The 23,845-nt window shown below is 37.6% G+C and overlaps 1 protein-coding gene across 1 annotated transcript in view; it reads left to right on the forward strand.

Annotated features, from left to right (window-relative positions):
- Window positions 1-23,845, forward strand: part of MYO16 (myosin XVI) — a 278,671-nt gene that overhangs the window by 238,249 nt on the left and 16,577 nt on the right. Inside the window, exon 27 of the mRNA XM_009333377.1 lies at window positions 17,372-17,474. Within this exon, the coding sequence (XP_009331652.1) occupies window positions 17,372-17,474 (103 nt within the window). The remainder of the gene's footprint in view (window positions 1-17,371; window positions 17,475-23,845) is intronic.

The following is a 23,845-nucleotide window of genomic DNA, read 5'->3' on the forward strand; positions in this document are numbered from 1 at the left end:
GCAGGAGTAAGATCTGAAAGACAGTGAAGTCTTGCTGATTACCTTCAAGTACAGAAACATATACCAACTGATAGGGCCTCCACTTTCTGTGGTATTTTGACATCCGGAAGAAGCCATCATATTCAGAAGCCCAGGGATAAAATACAGCTCTATCACAGTGAATGAGGATGATGTTCTGTTCTTTTCTTTTCTTTTCTTTTCTTTTCTTTTCTTTTCTTTACTTTTCTTATATATTCCTTTCCTTTTCTTTTCCTTTTCTTTTCTTTTCTTTTCTTTTCTTTTCTTTTCTTTTCTTTTCTCTTCTCTTCTCTTCTCTTCTCTTCTCTTCTCTTCTCTTTTCTTCTCTTTTCTCTTCTTTTCTTTTCTTTTCTGTAGGGAATAAGTGTATTTCTTTAATATTATACTGATGATACTGAGTGGGAGGGGGGAGATAAATCAGGAAACAAAACACAGGGAAAGATGAAGGAATTGTTCTTTATTCACTGTAGGAAGCTGTAAACAAGTGAATGCTCTTACCAAGCACTCTTACTGGGCTGAAAAAGTTTAGCCTCCCCATGGCTTTCCCCAAGGGGCAAAGAAATTACTCCCCACTGGTCTGGGGAGAAAGACCTTGACAGCTGACAACAAAAAAGCACAGAGGGAGAAAGAAAAAAATAGACAGTTCTGTCTCTTAACTCAATAATGGATGCACCTAAGAATAATGAAATTTGCCTACACCTTAATTTTTTCTTGAATGTTTTGTAAGAAATTGAAATATGAGTAATTTTTGCTTTATTCTGTCATACTTTGCTGTGTCCTTGTTTGTAAATACTGAATACTAGTAAGGAGTCTTGATTTTTGCGCAGGTTTTCTCGTTTGAAGAGGAGGGTTTCCTCCCTATTTGAGTCATGATAATTAGCCATTTGACCGTGTGGCCCAAAGAGGGAAAAAAGATGTAAAACACAAGCTATCCTGCTATCCTGATATAGTTGACAAGTGTGACCCTATGGACTATCAGTCCAAAAATGACAAGACTTAGAGGTAGCAAAATATATCCCCAGATGTGTGCCTGTGGGAGGTTTACCCATAACTGTAAGATTTTCACCTTCAGCTTGTGTCTTGGAGTCCTTCTGATGGGCTGAGTTTCAGTGAATGCAGCTGTGTGGTTCACAGCTTGGCTTAGCTCAGCTGCAAAGTGTTTTATAGTAGTGATGCAAGGAAATCTCGTTTTTCTAGAGCTGAATGTACTATGCAGTTCTCCCAGGCTTACCTGGCTTTGAGAAGTAGAGGATATTAACGGCAGGTCTGAAAGCACTGTGCAAAATCAAAGAGAAATTGTGGCGCGGATCCCAACTGGAATTCCCAAAAGACAGTGAATTGCTACCCTCCTCCACCCTCCCTGCAGTATTTGTGCATTTACTTTTAGGGTCTTCCTTATCATATAGGTAATGTGGTCAGAGTTAAAAAAGGTAATTAATGAAAAAAAATTAAAACTTTTTTTTTCTGGCTAATAAAAAGACAGAATGTTTGAATTAGGGGCCTTTGTGGTAAAGGGATAGAATATCGGAAAACCTGGATATTCTATCAGTAATACAGACAGTACCATTGCTTTCTTAATTGGATGAACTTGAATAAATTTCTATTGATATGTAATTAGGGATTAATATGACTGGTCTTTAGCATATAGTTATGAGTCACATTTGAACTCTTATGACGGCTAAAGAAAGACAGTAGCTAAGGAAAGGTCATATTTTGCAAGAGCACTGCTTCCTGGGCTACAAAGCTTAATCGTTATTTCTGTTGCTGTCCTTTTTGGATTTACTGGTTCTGCTTCTGTATTATCAAAGTAAAAGTTGACAGCTGCTAGGTGTACCCCTCAATCACCAAAGTTCGTTGATCAGAAGAGAAATCTTGTGGAAAATCTGGTTCTTAAGTGGAAGCTGTGACAGTTACTGTCAATGAATATATAACAAAAATGGGAATTAATAAGGTCAGATGCTATTAAATGCTGTAAAAACAGGCAGCACCAATATAATTATGAAGTGATATATGTGATTTCAGCGGATTTACCGACTCCAGCTGCAGTATTTCTGCTGAATTTGCCTGCAGTGTTGGCTCAATTTCTAAAGTTCTTTGAGTAGAGAGATAGAAATCAGTTTTTACCTTATCTTTAAAAGAGAAAGCCTTGAGTAACATGCATTTTAGACTCCTGGAAAACTTTGCCCATATATTTTGCATTAATATCTTCAGATTCGCTCTCAGTGGGCTAGATTTTGAAATTGTAGTTTTGCTTTTATGTCAAGGTGGTGGCACAAACAATGTTGTGAAGAGTTCAAAGTTTCCAATTTGCAGCCCAAATTGGACGCATAGGTAAAGTATCCTCAAATATGCTTTTCCTGGAAGAAAGAAAACAGTAAAATAACCATGGCATTAGGAACTGTCTGCAGATGGCTGTTTCTTTCCAGCATTTAGCATTTTGACATCTTATTTAAAATGAGGGTAATTCCACTGAAGATATACAAAAAGCTGTTTAGCAGGAACGTAGTAATTTGTTATGGTTTTGGTATTCAGTGCAATGGCAAAAAAGTAAGTATCAGTGTGTGCTCTATTACCAGTATAAAACAATAGGTCTCAGAAACTCTCTGGGGCACAGACAGAGCCTGGTTGTACAAGCTTAATATCTAGAACCTAATCTCTTTGCATCAATTAATAAAATGGATCCTGGCTGACTTGCGTGTCATTCACCTCACTTGGTACTCAAGGAAGACATGTAAAAGCCATTTGGAATATAAATTTTTAAAAATAATGATAGTGATCAAGGACCCATCTAGAGTAATGAGGTGAGCTTATATTTCTTGCTCAGTGAAGTACAAGAATACAGTTGTTCAGGCATGTTCAGGCAAAAATGAGGCAGTAAGACACTCTGTTTCGCTCATTCTGAACAATTTTATTTTGGTACCATCCTCCTCTACAAACACTCCTCTACCATTAGTGTTTTGGAAATTGGATTAGAAATTAAAATTAATTTTTCCTCTCTCTTTCTTCTTTAATGTTGTTCACCAAGTTGCTTAACCATACCCAGTGCTTTGCTCTGCCTGCGTTTTAGTTTCCTTGGTCAAGGAAGAATTTATGAACTACTGCCTTAGAGATTGAGGTTCACATGTCACACATATTTCTTGTGTCTGGGACACTGCTTAGCAATGGAGACTGCAAGGTCCAGTTGCACAGGTCCTGAAATAAGACATCTGTGTTAGCCTTCCCTGCCATTTGTGGCAAACCTTCAGGACTGTTGGACCTCAGGATAACCTCTGTGGATTATGTGAACTGATAAGCAAATTGAGCCTTTCAGTTAGCTGATGAGAATTGCAGGATTTCTATGAGGAAAAAAAACATGTTGTTCAGAAAGCCCAAATAATTGTCTGGTAGTGTACTATTCCTTGTCTTTATTTCTGCACTTTTTAGTGTTTCTTGGAATTTCATTACCGTCTCTCAGGTTTCTAGACTGTCTTTTCTGGGTTTAACTTTTTCAACTCAGTCTTGGGTTTTCCATCATGGAGCTCCCATCCTGCCTTCTGTTGCTGCTCAAGGAACAGCAGAGAAAATTTCGTACTGTGAGGGAGAACATGAAGGCTGTATGTAGAGACATCTCTTAACAGTGTTGCCAGAAGAGATAAGTCACTAGAATGTTATGATTTACCATTTCCAATTCTCTTTAAAAATGGCTTAAATTGTATCAATCCAGTCTTTAGTTTTACCTGTGCATACGCAGACATGCAGCTTAGATTATAAGTAGTTGTTTGTGTTCACTGGTAAGACAGTGTCATGTGCAGGTTTGGAGGTACAGTATCAGACCACCTTCTTTTTCTTCTTCTTCTTCCTCTTCCTGTTCCTCTTCCCCTTCCCCTTCTTCCCCTCTTCTTCTCCTTCTTCTTCCTCCTTCTTCTTTTCATTGGCTAACTTTATCCTCCTCTGTGGACAGAATATGTTAAAATATCTAAATTACAACATGTAAGCTGTATGGAGTCAATTAAAAATAAAGAATGTCTAAGATTTTAATGTTTTGAAAATAGAATGTTAAAAAGAATTAACATTCTGATGATTTTTTTGGTTTTAAAGTAACTTAAAAGATGGCAAAACATCCATTTTAATAGGAAATATTAGGAAGGAAGATATGGAACACAATGATAATGGATTCTTGTAATAATCATAGCAGCGTGGGTGAAAAAACTATGTTTGAAGCCTATTTTAATTACAGGTTTTCCTCTGATTTCAGTATGAAGTTTTTCTTAGATGAAATTCTTCTTAGAAGTTACACTTAACTGCAGATCCTGAAATCTGCAGTTCTACTCAGGGCAGCAGTCATTGATACTGAAATGCTCTAATAGTGGACTTTAGGTCAAAAATGGTTTCAGAGCACTTAATTGTTACTAACTCATCCAGACAATTGACTTTGCTTGAAGGTCATTCTGAAGAGATACCTTTTTTTTCAGGCAGGCAAGTTTACGTTCATGCTAATATTGCTTTGTCAAATAATGTCTGTCTTTCTGCAACTGGCATAAAGCCATTATTAATAACTATTGTAAGCTTTGGATCAAATTTATACTATTAGCTGATGCTGTATTGCACAGATGTGGTTGTCTATGTTTGTGGATCTTGTGTGGGACTCATCATGGCATATCTGAACTCCCTTTGTCCAGAAGCTTTTCGGTGTATTTTTTTTTTTCTCTCTCTCTTTCCTCTCTCTTTTTTACCTCTTGAAAGCAGGGAAGCTATAATATTTTATAATATATCATTTGTGAATTAAAAAAGTGCAGCAAAACATTTCAGAGTGTCATGAGCAAGTTAGGGAGGGCATTAGTGAGAATGATGTACTGAGTAGATTGCAAAGTGATAGGTCATCACACTGGCCCTTTTAGCTTTATTGTCTGCTATACAATAATATCATCAGTCTTCTCATACAACAGTGCATTGATACGTGCCATGATACCTTAAATCCTTGCAAGGAGAGCAAGACATAATCTGACTGGAGTTAAAAAGTAATATTCCATTAAAGTAGATGTAATGATAGCAATTTATACCAAATGGCAATCTTGCCATTGTGTAGTTTGTTGCTTCAGACCTAGAGCTGGAAGTGATATTTTTGATTGAGGGTAATCGTTTCTGTTTGTCTTTCTTTTAGAATGCAAGAAAAGGTGAGTAAATTAAGTATTTTGAAGTCATCAGTTTTGAGGGCACCTTAAGCCCAAATTCATAAACATGGTAATGACTAATTTCCTGTGAAGAATGAAGGTCATCCACAAAGTTTAAAAACGTGATTTTTAAAATGACTATGTCTTTGGCAGTTTTGGTAATCATCACATTCTATAAAGCAGTGTTGTGGGTTAACCCCAGTGGGCAGCTCAGCCCCACACAACCACTCACTCACTCCTCCCCAGTGGGGTGTGGGAGAGAACCGGATGGGCAAAAAACTCGTGGGTTGAGATAAAGACAGTTTAATAGGGAAAACAAAAGCTGCATGCTCAAGCAAAAAACCCCAAGGGATTCATTCACTGCTTCCCATGGGCAGGCAGGTGTTCAGCCATCTCCAGGAAAGCAGGGCTCCATCACACGTAATGGTTACTTGGGAAGACAAACACCACCACTCCAAACGTCCCGCTCTTCCTTCTTCTTCCCCCAGCTTTTTTTTTTTTCCTTTGCCAACCTTTCTGCTAGTGGGACCCAGTTTGGAATAATTTACAGCAGTCTCAGAATTATTCTAAATTACTAATCCTTTGTGAAAACTTGCTGATGTAGGGGATTATTATGCTTTAAGGGATGACCAGAACCCAGAGTGCACTGACATTCTCCCTGGTGAGCCACATATATTAGAATTGGTGTGCATCACCTGGGGAGTTGCCTAGATGTAAGCAGGTATTTGGGACTGTCTTAGAGGATATAGGCTGTTTGACTTGTATATTGTACAATGTGATAGTATAGTGATAGTATCTGACCTGTTCATATTATGAACAAGCTAAATAGCTCTATATGTTACAAATAGACTAAATGTAAGTAGAATATCCTGTTTTACCCCCATTAGGTGTTTCTTTGTAGCTGTTTGGCTTATTTTCTCCATTTTTCCCCTTAGGTCCTCTTTAATACTCAAAAGACAAGAAATACACTAGATAACATTAGGTGCCTATGGTGGCTCAACTAAATAGCCTGGACTTAATTTATAGTGTATAAAGAAAAATGGTCATTTTTAGGATATGATTCAACTGACTTATTTTACATTTATCCATTTTTGCAGGTATTTCACAGTCTCAGTCTAGCTCCCATCTATGGCAAGGAACAGAATTAATGGTTTGTAACAGGCTCCAACAAAAAGCAGAGAACAACATTTTAGAGATGAAACAGAAGCAGCTTTTGAAGTTATACCATGGTATCAGTTCTCTAGCCCACAGAATATTGTACATGCAAAATATCAGTCCTTGTGTTACACGTGACAGAGTTGTACTGTGAGAATGATAAAGCTGCTGGTGTTTCTGGGGCTTACCAACAGTGCACACACGAGTATAAGAGAAAATAAAGTTTCTTTTTTGACTGGAGTTTTCAGTGGTAGATCAGACATCTAGCTTTATTCTATATTTAGAAGGCAAAAATAAATATCAGCATTATTTGCTGGGCATCTTCTGAGTTTTATAATGCAACCTTCATTTGCTAAAGCGATTATAAATGGGTGTAAACTCTTGTGTCATTCCACTGAAGTCAGTTGAATTATTCATGTCTGTCATGTACTTAGAGCTCTGCAGGATCAACATGAAAAGGGGTCCCTTGAGCGGGAGGATGTAACTAGGTAATAAAATAGACAGATACAAGGAAATAAGGGTGGCATGGTCAGTTTTAAGTCTGGCAGTTCCTAACTTCCAAATGTTTGGTGTGCAATCTGAATAATCTTCCAGCATTATTTATATTACATTTAGTACAGAATGTATAAAACTTAGTTAGTGGAGCTTCTTACAGGGAATTTATTGTTTTGTGCAATAGAGAATGTCCTGGCTTTTAGGCTGTTTCAAAGAGAATCTCGAGGTATTGTTCTCCCTCAACTACTATGGTATTTTTGTGCCCTTTTTTCTTCTGCCTTTTTTTTTCCTAGCTAGGTTCATTTTCTCAGGCAAGGATAAGTCTATTGGGTGCACACAAAATAATTCTGGCTGAACTGTTTCAGCAGTTCCAGTGGTTTTCTTTATTTTAACTTAAGGAAGGATCCGTGAAATTTTAAAATGTTTATTTCATTTCCAGAGTTAAGTGCCACCCTTGGTACCTCTGGACTGACCTTCAGTTTCCATTTGCATTTGACATTTCTTATCCCTCAGGGTTAACTAAACATTTATTAAATCACTAAATAACCCTGTTACTCTATGATATCCTTATAATATATATGCATATTTTACATCTGTGAATTTAAAAGCTTGTGCTGTTTCTAAACATGGAGAAATGTTCCCACAGAGTACTAAAATACCTACCACAGCACTGGATTCCATCTAAAAGCCTGGATTATAAAAATAGTTAAAATTATATTTGTGTACAAATAAGAATATTGAAAGTTCTTGACTTGTATCTCACAAGCTGGCTGAGTTCTGTGTGCCTATAACAAACAGCTAATAACGTTAAATTATTTCAGAACCTTGATGTTTCAATGAAAATAATTATTGAGTACTTCATAATTTGCTGACATCACATAATGACAAAGATAATGGACATAGATTTATATATGGTAGTAAGAAGTTCAGTTAAATGCCTGCCATAGAAATAAACCTGTTAAAAGAAAATATTATCAACCACTAATATCTTCACTAATCCTTATACATTGAAACCCTTTTAAGGAAATGCCTGTTAAAATAATAGACCTCTTAAATTAATACAAACAGCCTATCTTTAAAATAAACATTTTAAAGAAGTAAGTATGCAACACATTAGTTTATGGTAATGGCACTATGCAAGAACTTTGAATTATCTATAATTAAGGTGCAAATTGTCACATAGATTAATTTTACTGTATAGTTTTAAAATAATTCTTTTGTATTCATTGATTAATTAAATATAACTGTGTGCTTTCAGTGCCTAGAAAAATATAATTAGTTGCTCTTGACTGCTTTTTTTTTCTGCTCATAGGACTTGTATAAATGCAGTCCAGCTGCCCCACACTCAAAAGCGACTGTTACCCTCCTGCTGTTTTTTCTTTCTGTGGTTCTGCAGCTGTTAAATTCTTTCCACTCAACTCAGACATTCATGGCACCCTTTTTCTCCTTATCCACATCTTGATATTCTTTACAGCCATTTAATCTTCTGCAGAAGAACCTGGAATGAGACTTCCTAAAGCTAGATTTCCTAGTCAGACTGAATAATAGTAGGCAGTTAATACTGGTGACATCTGAGAACAAACACAAAATCCTATGCAAGCATGCATGTAAAATCCTTTTATGTATCTTAATCATTGGATCTTACTTTGCTTTTCTTCTTAGACTAACGTGGCATTAATTTAACATCATCAGTTTTAGCAGAATTACTCCTGCTGTACTCCACAGTAAATGAGAGCAGAATGTGGTCGAGTATTGATACAGTATGCCAAGAGGACAGCCCTAGCCTATCTTGAAAAATGTTGCTTGTGTACAGTTTGTCATTATACAATTCAGAGCCAGGAGAATCCCTGTTACCCAGACTGATACTACTCACAGGGTTCAGAGGGCACAGGAGAAGCTCCCACAGAAGAGACTAGAGATAGAGATGATTTTCCACAGAAACTATTTTGCCTGTATGGTTTAAGAAGGTCCTAAAAACCTTCCCCATAATCCCAATACACTTTGTCTGAGCTACTAGTGAGCATTGCGGGAAGGATTTTATGTATTTCCATTCCTCTTTGGCTGAGTCAAGGTTGCCCAGAAGACAAAAAACAAAAGCAAGGAAGGAATAAAGTGTCATCTAGGTGGAACATCAAATTCAATCCTATTTCCCTTTAATATCAAAGTTTCCCTTTTCCTGGTTTTGCTTTCTGCTTCTGCAATATATGTCTATCTCAGTATATTTCCAAATGAGCTGGGAAGTGCTTTCTTGGCAAACAATAAGCCAATGAAGTAGCAACCCCTCCAGGAGACCGAGTGGGAAAGCGTATAAGCCCACTTCGGTGTTTCGATTCAGTATCGCATCACGTTTCAGAAAGGGCCTTGTGTATTTTTCAGAAAAAGTCATGTCACTTTGCTTTACACAACCTGTTTGCAGTTATTTCAGGCATCTGATTCCAGGCTTCCAAATACTGGGACAGGAGCTGGGCCTAAGCATGTCCTTCTTTGAATACCATTTCGAAGCCTTCTCATGATTTCACCCCCTTGTAATATTACGCCCACCACTGTGCCTGCAGATCTGTAGACCTTGTCCTGCACCCCTTGAAGGATGACTTTCTATCCTGACCTACTCAAAGTTAGCCTGCTAGTGAGGCCCAGCAGCAATTTTCCTGGAGGCTAAGTGCACAGTACTTGAAAATCACCAAAACTCTCGCCTTGTAGTGTGATTTTAAGGAAAGGAATGCATAAGACATCTTCTAATTCCTTATAGCCTGAGTAGCGAGATGTGACTTAGACTCACCAGGCACATTTTTTTTCTGTGGTAGGAAGGCACAAAAATTTACCCATCTGTTCAGTCACCTTTTGACTCCTACTCCCAGGCATTCCTTTATTCTGGTCTCAGTTAAAAAAGACCAGATTTCCTGTGATTTTCTGTGATTTCAGACCTTTTAGTTTTGCAGGAGGACTTTTAATTTTGAGGCCTTATTTTCACATGGCTATGTCTGTGGAGAAGGGAAACTAGCTTCATTACACACCGGTACTATTATCACCTCTGTGTTATACAGAATCAAATTAGCAGGTTGATGAAGAAAGTTAAATTTGTTCTGCGGTCCATATATTCTGCGTACAGTGAAGCGTTTTACTGCTCTGCGCGCCTGTTTGTGGAGTGCCCAAGCATGAAGAGGAAGTTAGCTGTGGAGAAGGCCTATCTATCTAGAGGTAAATGTGAACATTTACAGAGTTAGGGGCAAGTGTTCATGTAATAGGGCTGCTTGTCTATTTGATGCTAGCATATTTCTGAGTTAATGTGTCATTTTTGCCAATTTCTTAAATAGATCTATTTTTACATTGCTTTATCAAGACGGAATGGGAATGTCATTTTTAAGTAAGATGATGCAAAAGTATTGTAATGCAAATCTTTAGCAGATGTTGTGAATTCATTTTTTATTTGCATAGCTGAATCCACTAATCCCAAGAGCTGAACTATAATTTATATTCTATTTATTATTCCGCTGCCACATTGTCTGAGATGAGGAAGCCCCTGCTTAATTACATGAAGTATATGAATAAATATTCTAGGATTGAGACACACATATAGTTGTTATTTCTTCTCTCCAGAAATTGAAATTCAGATGTCTAGAAAAGATGAAGGGTGGCAAAACCTAATGCAAAAACGTAAAATTTAGGAAAGAAAAAAATAAATCCTTCTAAGTCATTTGTCTATCACCCATCACAAAGTAGTATCTTTATCTGAGAAATTTATTTTACTTTTTATTCAGTTTAAATGAAAATATCCCAAATGGCCACTTCTTATGCAAGGGTATTCTGATCTGGTGGATTTCATAGCCTTGATCTTCCCTCAAAAGTCTGTACTGAGCTCCACATGGGGCCAGTCGTTGACCCACATGCAGGTCACTGTAAAATTTTGTTCTGGGGATTTTCTGAGTCTTTTCCACTTTTATTTCTTAGCCCTTAATTTTGCTCTTTTATTTCAGGTACATACGATTTATGTCACTCCAAGAATATTTTCCTTTTTCCATAGACATATTAAAGCATGCTATGTATGCCCCTATACCTCTTTATATAGGAAGTGAATTTTTAATTGTTGAAGTGGACAATCAGAATGTTTCATCAGTTGAAAAGTTTCTGGCTTCCAGTGGCATATATAAAAACGTTGTAGTAAAACTATGATACCTGGTCAGTTTGCTGGAAGGTCACTTTTAGCATTATCGCTTTCCAGGTTTCTTTCTGTCAGCAAATGTCTGTGTGCCAGATTACCCCAGAGAAAATAAAACTGCTTGCAGTTTCTCCAAAATTACTCTAATTTTATTTTCTCCCTTAATTCTTATTGGTCTGCAGGTCTAGCCGTTTAATCCTGTGTTGCTTGATATCAATTAGGATATTTAAAAAACTAACAACTAGTACAGTAGGCAGATACTCTAAAGTTTTGGTTCATTGCCATATATACTTATTCATTGTTTCAAATCTATCAGGCAAATTGCACTTCATGCTCATCTCTACACAAATCTGAATTATTTCTGTAAGCCTTTATGAAGCAGCCTCAGTGCAAAATGTGTTCCATATAAAGGTAAACCATATAGTCCTCTTATACTATATTTTTGTTCTCCTATAAAAGAAGCCCAAAATACAGTCTTTTTGTCTGCTGTAATCTGTTATTTATAAAGGCATCTTTTTCTTCTCTGCTTCCAAAGATTTATTCTCTCCAAAATTTTGAATACCTGCTTTGGTTGTTAATATTTATGCTGTATAATGAGATATTTATGTCATATATATTGTACAGAGATTGGCAGAATCACTTTTCTTTTCTTTTCTTGGAAACTATAATAATCTATTTCCCCTTTTCTGATTATCTGGAATTTCCCATGTTCCTCATATTTCAAAAATAATTAGGTTATTCCTTCAAGAAAAAAAGAATATAACACAGGGAAGTGGAATGAGTATTTATCCTTTATATACACATTAATCAAAATTCCATCCTATTCTTTGCTGCTGACTGCTTTTTATGAGGTTTCTATTACTTGAGAATTTTCCAGACATCCTTTTTTTTGCCCTTTAAAAAAATAGGTTTCTCTCTTCAGTAGATAGTCGTCTAGATATTTCAGCTCTCACTTGATAGATTTTTCAAATACAAACCATGCCTAACCCACTCTCCCCATCCTCCCCAAATCCAAACAAACAAAACTAAAAATCCTGAGTTATGAGCACATAGCGACAAGTTTTGCAAATAAAGTCCATCTCTTTCACATACTTCACAGACATAATAATATGTCAATCTGTTACTGGTTGTCAAAAGAAGAAAAGAGGAAGTTTAGAAAGGAAAAAAAGATAATTTAGCAAGACAGCACAACCTGGTTTTACTCCTTTGTGATGACATTTTTTGCATTTCTTCTAGCAGAAATACAGGATACAAGTTAATTTCGATTGCCTGCTTTTATTCACTACTTTTTGAATAGATTTTACTAAATCATGCCATTTTACCTTGGCAAACAGAGTACATCATAGTAAACAAAAGGAAGAGAAAATGAAACTGCAACATAATGAATTATACTGGCAGGACTGATTATTTTTCTTTGCATAAGCTCTGTTTGGATACTTAAAACTTAAAACTACATTACTTAGCACTCTTATAAAACAGTTCATGCCAGCCATACGTGATTTTTATTTTTTAAATAACAAGACAAAAGACATGGAGAGAAGGAGCTGCTTTCAGGAAAATTTGAGTTCTGATGTTAGAAGCTGTCCTCTTACCGAGGACATTGGATTGCAGTCAGTGGCTACCTCTGACTTTGTCATTTTTGGTCTTTCTTTCTCAGCTAGGCTAGCGAGAGACCTTAGAAAAAGAATAGCAAAAAGGAAACAAACAAACAAAGTCATTCTGAGGCTTCAGTTCAAGGACATCTATGTGGTTTGTTTAAGCTGTTGATTTGGAGCTGCTTGGTTTTGTGCCCTTTGCACTTTGTGTTCTTTCCATTAGTATCCTCTAGCATGTTGATGCGCTATTGAAATTGAGTGTGTGGTGTTTATTCCAATGCTTAAAGATTTGCTGTGCGTACAGAACTGGGAGTACAGCCCTACAGCCTATTTGCGCACACTCCATGTAAATTAAATAGCGTGCTGAGCCTGAGAATATTACTGTGGGTTACTGTGCCATAACCTGAACTCAGGAATATTCTGTCTCAGGAAAAAACAGCTTGCTGGATCTTGTCGGCTGTGCACTTAGGGAAGTGAGGGAGAAAATGATCAGATAACATCCTTATCTGTGAAGACCCAAGAGAACTGAGTTTTCCATATTCACAAGCTACCTGAAGGTATTGGCAGCAGTATCTAGTCCAAACAAACAAAAAAATCATTCAGAAGTAAAGGAAGAGAGGTCAGAGCACAGCTTCTACAACACCAGAGGGTCCTGCCCAGTCTGTACATGCTCACCGTGCTAGCCTTTCTAGCCAAAAGCTCTTTCTTCTGTTTAGGTGTGTAAAAATGACGAGTTAGGACAAGGAGGGTGCTAAGGACAAAGCTGGGGAAAACTGAGCTTCTCTCACACTGATGTCCTGTGGAGGGGCATTGGGGAGAGCCCCCCAATGATAGTGTTCTCTGCCTCAACTTGTAACTGGAAGAGGGGTGCACGCGAAGAGGTCTTGCATTTATTTCTGAATCAACACTACGTTAGTCTTCACATGGTGGTGGAGGACTGTTGGATCCATTAGTGAATGAGTTGCTCTGGCTAGGCCATAAAATACTGCTTTTTATCAGCTTCTTGACTTGGCTAGGGGAGAGATTCACTTTGTCTAATATTAGATGTCTATGCTGGAGTCAACAGCACAGACTATCTTTATACTCAATGGAAAGAAATGGGGGTCTTACAGTGCACAGTTCATCTGACCTATTTTAAGCATCAATATTAGAGTAGGGTATATGGCACCTGAATAGTCTTCTACTGACTCTTAAGAAACTCTAGACAACTAACTCATCCAAGTTTAGCTGAAGCGTATTTCACCTGATTAAAGACATTTTTAGCAAGGTAGAACTGAGTATGCTCCCTGGATTCCTCAGGACCCTCTCTAAAGCCTTACAAATATGCTCTGCATTATTTACTTTCAGCAAAATGTATGACCTGTCAGTGAGAAGAAGCCTGATATTTAATTGGGCTTGTTCATTCATTTTGGAGTGAACTAAGGCTGCAGTGATGGGGGAAGAATTCTCTGGTAAGGGAAAGTTTCAAAGACTCTCCAGATTACATTTCCCCAGAAGCAAGCCCTATTGTTTGCAAGTAACTCAAGTTTATCTATACAAGCCTGCACCATAAATTCAGTATTTTTTATTACTATTTTCTGTGATACAGTAAATTTGAAAAATAATAAATTCTTTTGCTATTCTTGAGACCATGAAAGGGTTAAATTTAAGAGGACATTAAATTATTGTGTAACATGGTAACACAAGCTGAGTTCACAGTAGAAAGTATCTATCTGATACACTAAAGATATGTCATTTTGTGTTTTGATAATAATGTGTCACTTATAATTTTTTATTTCTTTTTTTATATGTTAGTTCGTTGTCAATTTTGTTTTGCTTTCTTTTTGACACCATTTTTTACTGAGGGTAATAGCAAGTTTAGTATAAAAAAAAAAGCCTAAGCCAAAGCTATAGTGTTTGGTTATCTCCCCAAAAGGAAAAAAAATAATGAAGAAAGTTTAAATATTTTAACTCACCTAAAATTAAGTACAAAAAATCAAATAAGCATATGATTACACAACCACTTTTGTCCAGGACAAATCTGGGCTGCCACCAACAGGTGTGGTCTGCTCATTCCCACTTACCTGTTCCCATTACTTCCCTGCTGTTAACACTGGTATTTGCACAACTGGGCTGAGAATCAAATCCAGGAACCATTCTGGCTGAAAAATAGCTACAAATTTTGCATTGTTTTTGTTTAAGCGGTCTTATACAAGATAAAAATGATTGATCTGAGATGGCAGATGATGACACCAGGCCTAAAGGTGCTTTTTCGTCCTAGGTGCTTAGATAGCCAGTATATTTGAACAAGATAGATAGGAGAAATAAGGAAGTTCTGTTAGTCCCTCTGTTAGTTACTCTGCAGATGAGTAAGTCAGTCAGACAAGTAGATTTGTGAGATTCCTCTCAGCCACCCAGGCTGCAAGCATCCAGCCTGGACTTCTCTTCTGAGTCCATCTAGGGTCAGTAGAGAAAGGCACCTCCAGAGGGCAACCTCTTCTCATTTTAACAAAAATATCTAGGATGCATAGAACAAGTCACCCTATGGAAAGACCTATCTTCACAGAGTGTTTTGAGAACAAGATGACTAATTCAGGCTAGGAGCGTAGCTTTTCAGTGTCTAACATAGGGAAAGGTAGATCATCTTCCAAATGACTTGCTGTGTTCACAGAGGAAGTTTGTGGCAGAATTAAATTTCCATTGTTAGCTCTTTCTCTGCTACCACAACCCTTAGCCCATCCTCTTTTCCTAAGATAGAGCTTGCTTTAATGGATAGAAGGGAATTGTGAACGCTGATCAGACTTCCAGGATAATGTGGTGGAATTTCAGAGACTTTTAAAGCGGGGGGAAGCAGTGGATCATTTTTGTCTGGCCTCCTGTGTAATACAGATTGTAAAGAATGTTTGGTTATCCTTGTTTTGAGTCCTGTGATTTTCATGGATCTAAAGTAAATCTGATCCAAACTTAGAATTTCAACCTTGTTAATTTTAATTTGGCTCTGTTTCAGGAAGAAAATATGTTTCTTTGGGTTTCTGCTGTGAGTGAGTTTCAGGCTGACCACTTTCACAGTCACTTCTTCACATTCATGCATTGTGAGTCAATGCTGAATCATCTTTGTTTCAGTCAGCAGTTGCTAAGCTTTCCAGTTGTCTCTCTAACACCTCTGATTCTCCATGATTTCCGAGAAAATCCAGTTGATACAAGTATGGAAATGAGGTGGCCCCAGCCTTACTAGCAGTCCATAAAACAAATGTCTTCATGCCCATACAGCTGGTTGAGCTATTGGGAAAGTAGGAACCACAGTTTTCTACTGCTAATCTGGAGCGTTAGACAAACTAAAAGGATCTCTGGTGAAGTTTTGGCCCCTTCCAAGCAGCATTCTTCCAAACAATTCCTGGGCACGATTTGGGAATTAAGACAGGCTAGTGACCAGTCCCAGAAGGCAGCTTAGATATGGCTACACTCTGTTGGAAGGTGACAGTTTAATAGAACATAGCAGAATACTTAATAAATAGGATGTTTTTTTGCCAGACGGTTTCTATGCCAGAGAAATAATACCTCTCACATTTCAATTACTAGTATAGACTTAGCCATGGAGTCCTCAGCAGGACTGCTACCAGACCAGTGAACATTTCCAGACTGGAGGAGCTGAGATACCCAAGGGTCTGTGCAGCTCCAGGAAACTAGAAGTCTAGGTGAAATTTGTCCTTACAGCAGATTTCCTGCAGACGTTGCTCCAGAGTTGCTACAGCTCCTGGGACCATAGATGTCCCTGGAGTCATTCCAGCCCTGCAGCTTTGCCTGCCATGGTCTGTGTGAGTGGTCCCAGGACAGCACAGTTTTGGGTTGCACCAGAGCTATAGGTGAATTCAGCTGTTAAGGAACCAAATAAATAAAATGTCAGGAAATGTACTTAACACACAAACTTCAAAACTTACCCCTGTTTCATTGGGACTTTAATCAAAAGTGACACATTTGTAAAATCTTTCCTTTTCAAAAGCTGGCTTTTTATAATGAAAAAACATTCTAGCTCATTAGATCCAGTCAGATCTAGACTGAGGAATACCTTCAAGAAAGTATAGTAATAATATGAAGCATCGAGATGTATAAAATCCACCTGTTTCTTTAGGAATATGTTGTAGTAAGTCCACAGTTAAAATTTGAATTTTATATGGTATTTGACTTTGTATGACTTAAGTTTCCTAAACTAAACTAAAAGTTTAGTTCTTTTATCTGGTACATCAAAGAGACCTTTAATATCTAGCATTCTCTGCCTTTGAAGGTACTCAATGCGACAATCAAATCTCCTCTTGATCTTCTTTCCGACAGAGTAAACTGATCGAGTTCCTTAAAGTCTCTTTGCTATAAGACTTTTTGTTCAAAATGAAGAAAAAATTATTTCAGACTGATGGAAAACATTTTTATCAATGTCACTTTCTTATGAATTACTCCTTAATAGGCATATGTCATATGACATATACTAAAAAAATATTTCCCTCCTTTCAGTGACCCGATTCACTACCAATGAAATCAGTTGGTGAGGCTTTCATTCTTTCTGCATTGCTTTTCAGTGAGGCATCCAAAGAACTGACAGGAAGCAAATCTGGGTTTTAGGCATCACTTGTCCCACACTGTTATTAACCAAGGTCATGTCTAATAATATAAAAGATTTAAAGTGATTGACCGCCTTGTTTTCTTCACTCTTAGCAGAATCCTAAGCTTCCAGTTCAGATATCAAAGATTTGCGAGTCAAAGGAAAACTGACAGTGTCTGCAAAGATGTCAACCAGGCCATTAGAGTAACTCTACTGCTGATTTTTCTAGGTATAAAGATTTGGCTGATACAGCAGCAGGAGAGAAGAAGAAGTTGTCTGCCAAGGAGAGATGTCGTCTTGTTCTTCAGCAGTGTAAATTACAAGGCTGGCAGGTTTGTGATCTACAAAGCAATTAAAATATCATTCTTTAAACAAGCTAGCTGAGTCATTTCCATTGTGGCAAGCCACCAGATCCTTTGCAGCAGTATATTCTTTTGACATTTAATATATGCTTTGGGATAGAATCAAACTGATTTTTTGAGTTTTCTAGCATATGAGTAGCTGTGATCATTGTGTCAAAGAATCAGTGTGTTCTTGTGGGAAGGAGAAGATTTCAATTAAGCATATATGCTGTGTAAATTTGCATCCAGGTTTTTAAAGGTATCTGGTGTACACATTTCAGTGGTTGAATGGTTTCTGAATTACAAAAAAACCCTGCACATTTTCTTTATGTAAAATCCTATACTAAATGCTATACTGTCATGATAGGGGAGACCCAAAACAACTACTTAGGACTTCCCATATAGTCAATGCCTTTGTAGGTGCCAGCATGCTGATTCAGAGATAGACCAAAGTACCTAGCGTTGCTGTACATCAAGTGAAGTTAAAAAAAAAAAAAAAAGCCGAACATTGAACAGGAAGATCTCAACTTCCTATCCCATCTCCTTACCCTGTTTATATCCTCGTTAATCCTCACCAGCGTGTGAGGATTGCAAGATGGATGTCTCCATTTGTCCAGAGTACTCAGTCATTTCCTTTGGGTAGCTTTGTAATTGAGCAGGACTGATTTCTTTAACATATGCAATTTCTAAAGAAAATGGAGTTTCCTTACATACTATATAAGCTGTTGTACAGAAGGGAAGCTTTCTGTGACTTAATGTGTAGAGCATTCCCCCAGGGAGTTTGAGCTTCAGATTCAGGTCTTTTCCCAGCCTAGGAGGACTGAAATCTATTCCACAAGAGAGTATCCAGACCAGTTTCAGGGACAGCTATGAAGTTTAGGGACTGGACAGTGGTTAGGGCACTCCTATAGGCTTTGGGAATATTAGTTGAAAGGAAGGGGTTAACATAGGTCTACTAATTCATGTATGACCTCTAAGCGTTAAGATGCCCAGAAAAAGTTTCTGCAACTCTTTATGAAGGGCAAGGACTATGTTGGACTTTGTGCTATGGGTGTTTCTCAGTGGCCCAGATATAACAGGAAAAATGGTAGGCCCCCCACTATGTTGGGAGCACACATGCATGATCCCCTGCACTTGGACACATAAGAAGATTTTTCTTTGATCAAAATACTGCTTAAGTCCCCTTTTAGTCACTAAAGTAAGTAGTGGGCACATATAGCCCCACTCCCTCAACAGCAAAGAGCAAAAGGATGGACCCTGAAAAAGATAACAGTATTAAATTAGACTTGCTTTCCCTATGCAGGTTTCTTAAGTCAGCTCTGGGTTATATTCTGCATCCTTGCCACAAGGTTCTCTATAAAAAACAGTCATTAATATCTAGAAGCTGTACGTTCGCTTACAAGTACCTGGAGCTGAGACTACCACTAACCTTCAGAACTTGTGTGGGGCTACAAGCTTGACATTGGGCAAAGGCTGTGTAACAGTAATTGCATATTGTGCTCCAGACACGAAACACAGAGCAGGATGCCTATGGAGTTTATTTCCCCAGGAGCCAGTAACAGCGTTGCAGCACAAAAAAAAGCAATTGGCCGTCAGTGAAAGCCTACAGCTCAAACCTAGCAATTCTGTAGTGATTGGCATTTGAAAACAAGCCTGAAACCTTGGAAGACAAAAATGTGAAAAGGAAATTGCAAAACAGAATCCCTCCATCGTGCAGGGGACTGAAGCTTGTGATCTCAAACAGATTTTAGAGGTTCTGACTCCAGAATCTCATTAACACCAGGAGAAGTGAGGTGTGCAGAACTACAGCAGTGCATACTGCATTGTCTTTCAAACCAGAAAGGAACAAAACTCTTAAGAGACCCTGATAAGTTAAATTGAATAGGAGGGCTTGGGGGTGAGAGTTATACCATTGTCACTCAGTGACTAAGAAGCACATGGCAATAGACTAAGCTGAAAGGAACAAGGTCTGAAAAAATGAGTGACCTTCTTCTCCTTACACCTTTTTCAAGCCACAGAGAGCTATGACAAACAGATGGAAAGATGATAATCATGGAAGAAAAATCGAGGAGAAAATTCACTCTAAGTCCAGACAATTTCTTACAGACAAATGCCCAGTGAATACAAGCTTGACACCAACACATTTTGCATAGGTGATACAAAACCATATACCAAACTATCAGCAGTAGTGACTAATGTCTGTGTCACATAATGTCTCTCTCTCAATTATCTTTTTGATTCATTTGACTAATCATGAAAGTTGAACTTTAAATAACAATCTAAATGAAGAAGCTTATACAACCTGCAGTTGTCATGGGTGCCGTCCTCTATGCTTTTGCAGCAGAGGACTCTGAAAAAAGAAGAAGAAAATTTAAAAGGGAGGAGGATGAAGAAAGGGAAGGAAAAGAGGAATTAGGAACCCAAGATGATGTCAGCTAGCAAAGCCCAAGGAAAGGAATCATCTGTAGTACATCATTAAAAATCATCCAAGTAGGGGGTTACACATATAACCAGTTTATTCAGCCACTGTTGCCAGCAGTAACTACTTCAAATGAGTCACGGCTGGAACTGAAAACCTATTTGATACAGGGGTTCACGAATAAGTCAAAAATGTCTTCCCCAACACTGTTACCTGCACTTCCCTGAAGAGCTGTTGCAGATTTGGGTAGATAAATTGACCAAAAAAATAGGTAACCAAAATATCCACATCAAAGATGACGTTTAGGAGAAAGCAATACACATCTGAAATCAATCTCCTGCTTATATGTCATCATCAGAGGATGAGGTTGCCAATAAACTCCCCAGCAGAGGGGGAAAAAGAAAGATCTGGACTTTATAGCTGAGTGGATCTGGATGATACTTTATTTAACTTCCTTCTGATAACGTACCTCACGATCCCATTTTGTGAAAGGTGATATTAACTTGGGGGAAGGGAAAGTAAATCTGTGTTCTGAAGTGAAAGCCCAAAAATGAGTAAAGAAAATTGTTTCTTTGTATTTATTTCCTGCTTGACAAATTATCTTTTCTTTCTCACGTAAGTTATGTTTGGAGAATGTTTTAGTAACCAACAAAACAACAAAACTTGGAGCCTACTCACAGAACAAGTTCTTTCTCCTCTTGTAAATACTGCAGTCTGTTTAAAAATAGAGGACAAGTGAAGAAGATCCAATACCAGAATCCAATTTTGGTTTATTTTCTACTGTTTAATAGAGCATAAGAGCAAACACTATCAGCTAGCCAACGCCTGGTGCTTGATTCAGCAACTTCTGTGTTAGAAGAAAGTATTTACTGGGGAAGTGTTGATAGGTTTATGAAATGTTGCTGTTACTTGGGTAAGTTGAGCTGGAGATAACTAAACTAGGACAATAAAACAGCTGTTTCATTGAAGCTGACATACCATGCAGTTTCAGTCATGCACTTAGCTTAACTACTGAACTTATAAAAGTGCAGAGCTGTTAATGAAATGCAGTTTTTACATCTTGACTCTGTGCACAGCCTAGATAAGGTGTTCTTTCAGCTTAAACATATACTTGATTATGACAAGCTTAGCTACTTGCTGTGAGTTTTAAGCACACCTGATGTAAGAGAAAATCAGATTTCTAAATCAAAACAAACCATTCCTACTCCAGACAGAGTGAATGTAATAGACTTGTTTAACCCCTGGAGAAGTCAGTGAGAGTTTTGCTATTAATGTTAGAAGGAGCAAGATGGTATGTAGTAACTTCAGAGTCAAACTGAGTGGAAGTACTAGCTGCTCCATGTAGAGCAGAAGAATCTCCTACCCTCCAGAACATCTGAAGGCCTTTACATTAGGAAAGTACACATTTTCAGTGCTGTGTTCATTTATTGTCATGCAGTGATATATTAGTTAAGCAAAGCCTACAATCCCAATAACATGACTAGCTTGCAAACATTATCATGCTTTGGGAGAAGTATGGGGCACAAACAGTCCTTGGCTTTTTTACTGATATGAGGAAACTTTCATTTGTTTGGATTATCATTCCTCACACTGTTAAGCTTGCGAATATAAATTCAATAAAGGAGAGTTAGCTCATAGCTTACTGAGCTTTCTCATCAAAACTCGGAGCTTTACATTTTGTTTAGCTAAGGTCAGTGGTCTGCAATTAACCCTTCTCAGTTACTTCAGATGGAGCTTGCCAAAATGCAAACAACTCATATTATACCAGAAGTAAAACAAAACATCAATTTAATTTGCTGTTGCTATACAGTGCAGCTGTTAAATACAAGTGCTGCAAAGGCCAGACGTCACTAAAAGTGAATCTTTCAGCCTTTGACTGCTAGAAATGCTTGTCTGGTTAAAAGATAGGAATTCTTAAAAAAGTCTAATAAAAGCTTTGTCTTAGTTTATCTTCCCAATTTTTAGCCTGCTGCTTCTGATCCACAATGATTCCTTCTTATCGGTAGCCTTGAATTCTGAACACAAGAGATCACTCATTTTGGAAAGAGTAAGACAAGTCTTAAGTTTGAATGGGATGATCCAAAGACTCATCAGGTATGAAATAAGCAGTACGGGGAAGTTAGGCAGAATGTTTTTATGAAGCTCCAAATCAGCATCAGGTAGTTGCATGAGACAGATATTGCGTTAGTGCCAGTTCACATTTTTATAACTACAGACACTGCTAGAGTTGTTTCAGGAGCCTGTAGTGTTTCTGGAGAAATTATCCTTGCCAGTGTGAAGCTGTATTATTAAACTTCTTCCACTCAAAAAAAAAAAGTTAAAACAGAGCATAAGCCCTCAATAAAGGGAAATACCAGAAGTCCATCTAGAGATTTTAAATTCTTCTAGCACTTCTAGAACTGCACAAGGAAAATGAAGAGTCTGATCCACGGTTCTTACCAGTCGCTGAGAGAACCATATTCATTACTGACCTACAGGTGTTTCATTTATTGGATTTGATACAGCTGTCTTTAAGTATTTTTTTATTTCAATATATTAATGTACAATATTAGCATGCCAGAGTCCTTTTTGGGAAAAGTACGTTTATGATTAAATAGAAGAGTATAGAACGTAAGTGGCATATGATTAAATCAGAGAAATGAGCAGAAGTATATGAAATCATACATATGTAAATTGTATGCTTAGTTCAGAGAGACTTGGAAGTTATTTGTTAAACAGAACTGTTTATTTTGGCTTAAAATGAAAATGGTTATGCCATTTATAAATTTATAAATTGCTTTGTGCATGATATGATAAAGTACTAGAGTACTTCACAAGCAGTGTAATATATAAGGGATTCTTAACTTTTTTTCCCTCAAGTGGGAAAACTTTGAGTACTCATAAATTGTATGCCAGTTTATTCATTTGTCATTTAGTAATTTTAACTGTGCTGGAAGTCAATGCTCCTTTTTGTTTGGAATATCTTATTTTAAGAGTCAATTTTCTTTTAGGCAGTTTTAAAGTTAAATAAATTATGACGATCACATTTAAAAAAAATATCCCAGGAGGAGTTTCCAGGCTAACAGTAAATGATTAAAACACCAGTGTCTATATTTCCCTCATACTTTGAATCATGTCAGCAAAATTACATTGTCCCATTATATCATTGTTCCATTATATCATCCCGTTACATTCTTGGAAATAATTTGCTAGTAGCAGAAATCGCCACAGAGTGAGTTTGAACCTCACCGGTACTACCAAGAGGCTGGCCTGGGCCAGCCACCACCTGCAAGCTTACTCAGCAGCTATTTTGTGCCATGCAGTACAAGTCCATCCTATCCCCTTGGCCAGACAGTAGGATGGATGGTTCACTTTGTCCTCAGAATGCTCACAAGCTCTCAGTCTTTCAACACAGCTTTATTTTTGGTTCCTATTTCTATCTTTTTTCCCACTCTAGACTATATTCCTCCCTCTCTTTTTCCACCTTTCAGGGTTTGCTTATGATTGCTAGACTTGCAAACTCTTTATTTTCTTTCTGATACCTTTTGCATCCAGATCTCCCAAATCTGGATTCCATCTCTCTGTCTCTCTGTCAATCCCTGCCCCCCCGCCCTTGTATCTCTCTTGACACTTTTCTCTTGTTTCTTCTATTTTTTTCTTTTCTAGATACTTTGCTTCATATTTGGTGTCCATCCCTTATTTGTCTGGGTTTAGTTTTCCAGTCTCCTACCTAAAAGTTTACTTTCTCTGTCATTGCTGTCCCTGTTGCCTGTTGCCTATATTTCTCAGTTCACGTAGAGAGACGCTTTCAATTTGTTTCTTTTGGTCCTACGTCTGTTTCTAGAATTTTGAAAGACTAGAATCATAAGCCCAGTAAGTACAGAGATCCCATGAGATAAAACTGGGGTAGGGTTTCCTCCACTGAGTATTTTACATGCATCTTATATTTCCTGATCACTTCCTT

The sequence above is a fragment of the Pygoscelis adeliae genome, unplaced genomic scaffold (genome assembly GCF_000699105.1).
Source record: "Pygoscelis adeliae isolate BGI_AS28 unplaced genomic scaffold, ASM69910v1 Scaffold48, whole genome shotgun sequence".
In the NCBI taxonomy this organism is placed as follows: Eukaryota; Metazoa; Chordata; class Aves; order Sphenisciformes; family Spheniscidae; genus Pygoscelis; species Pygoscelis adeliae.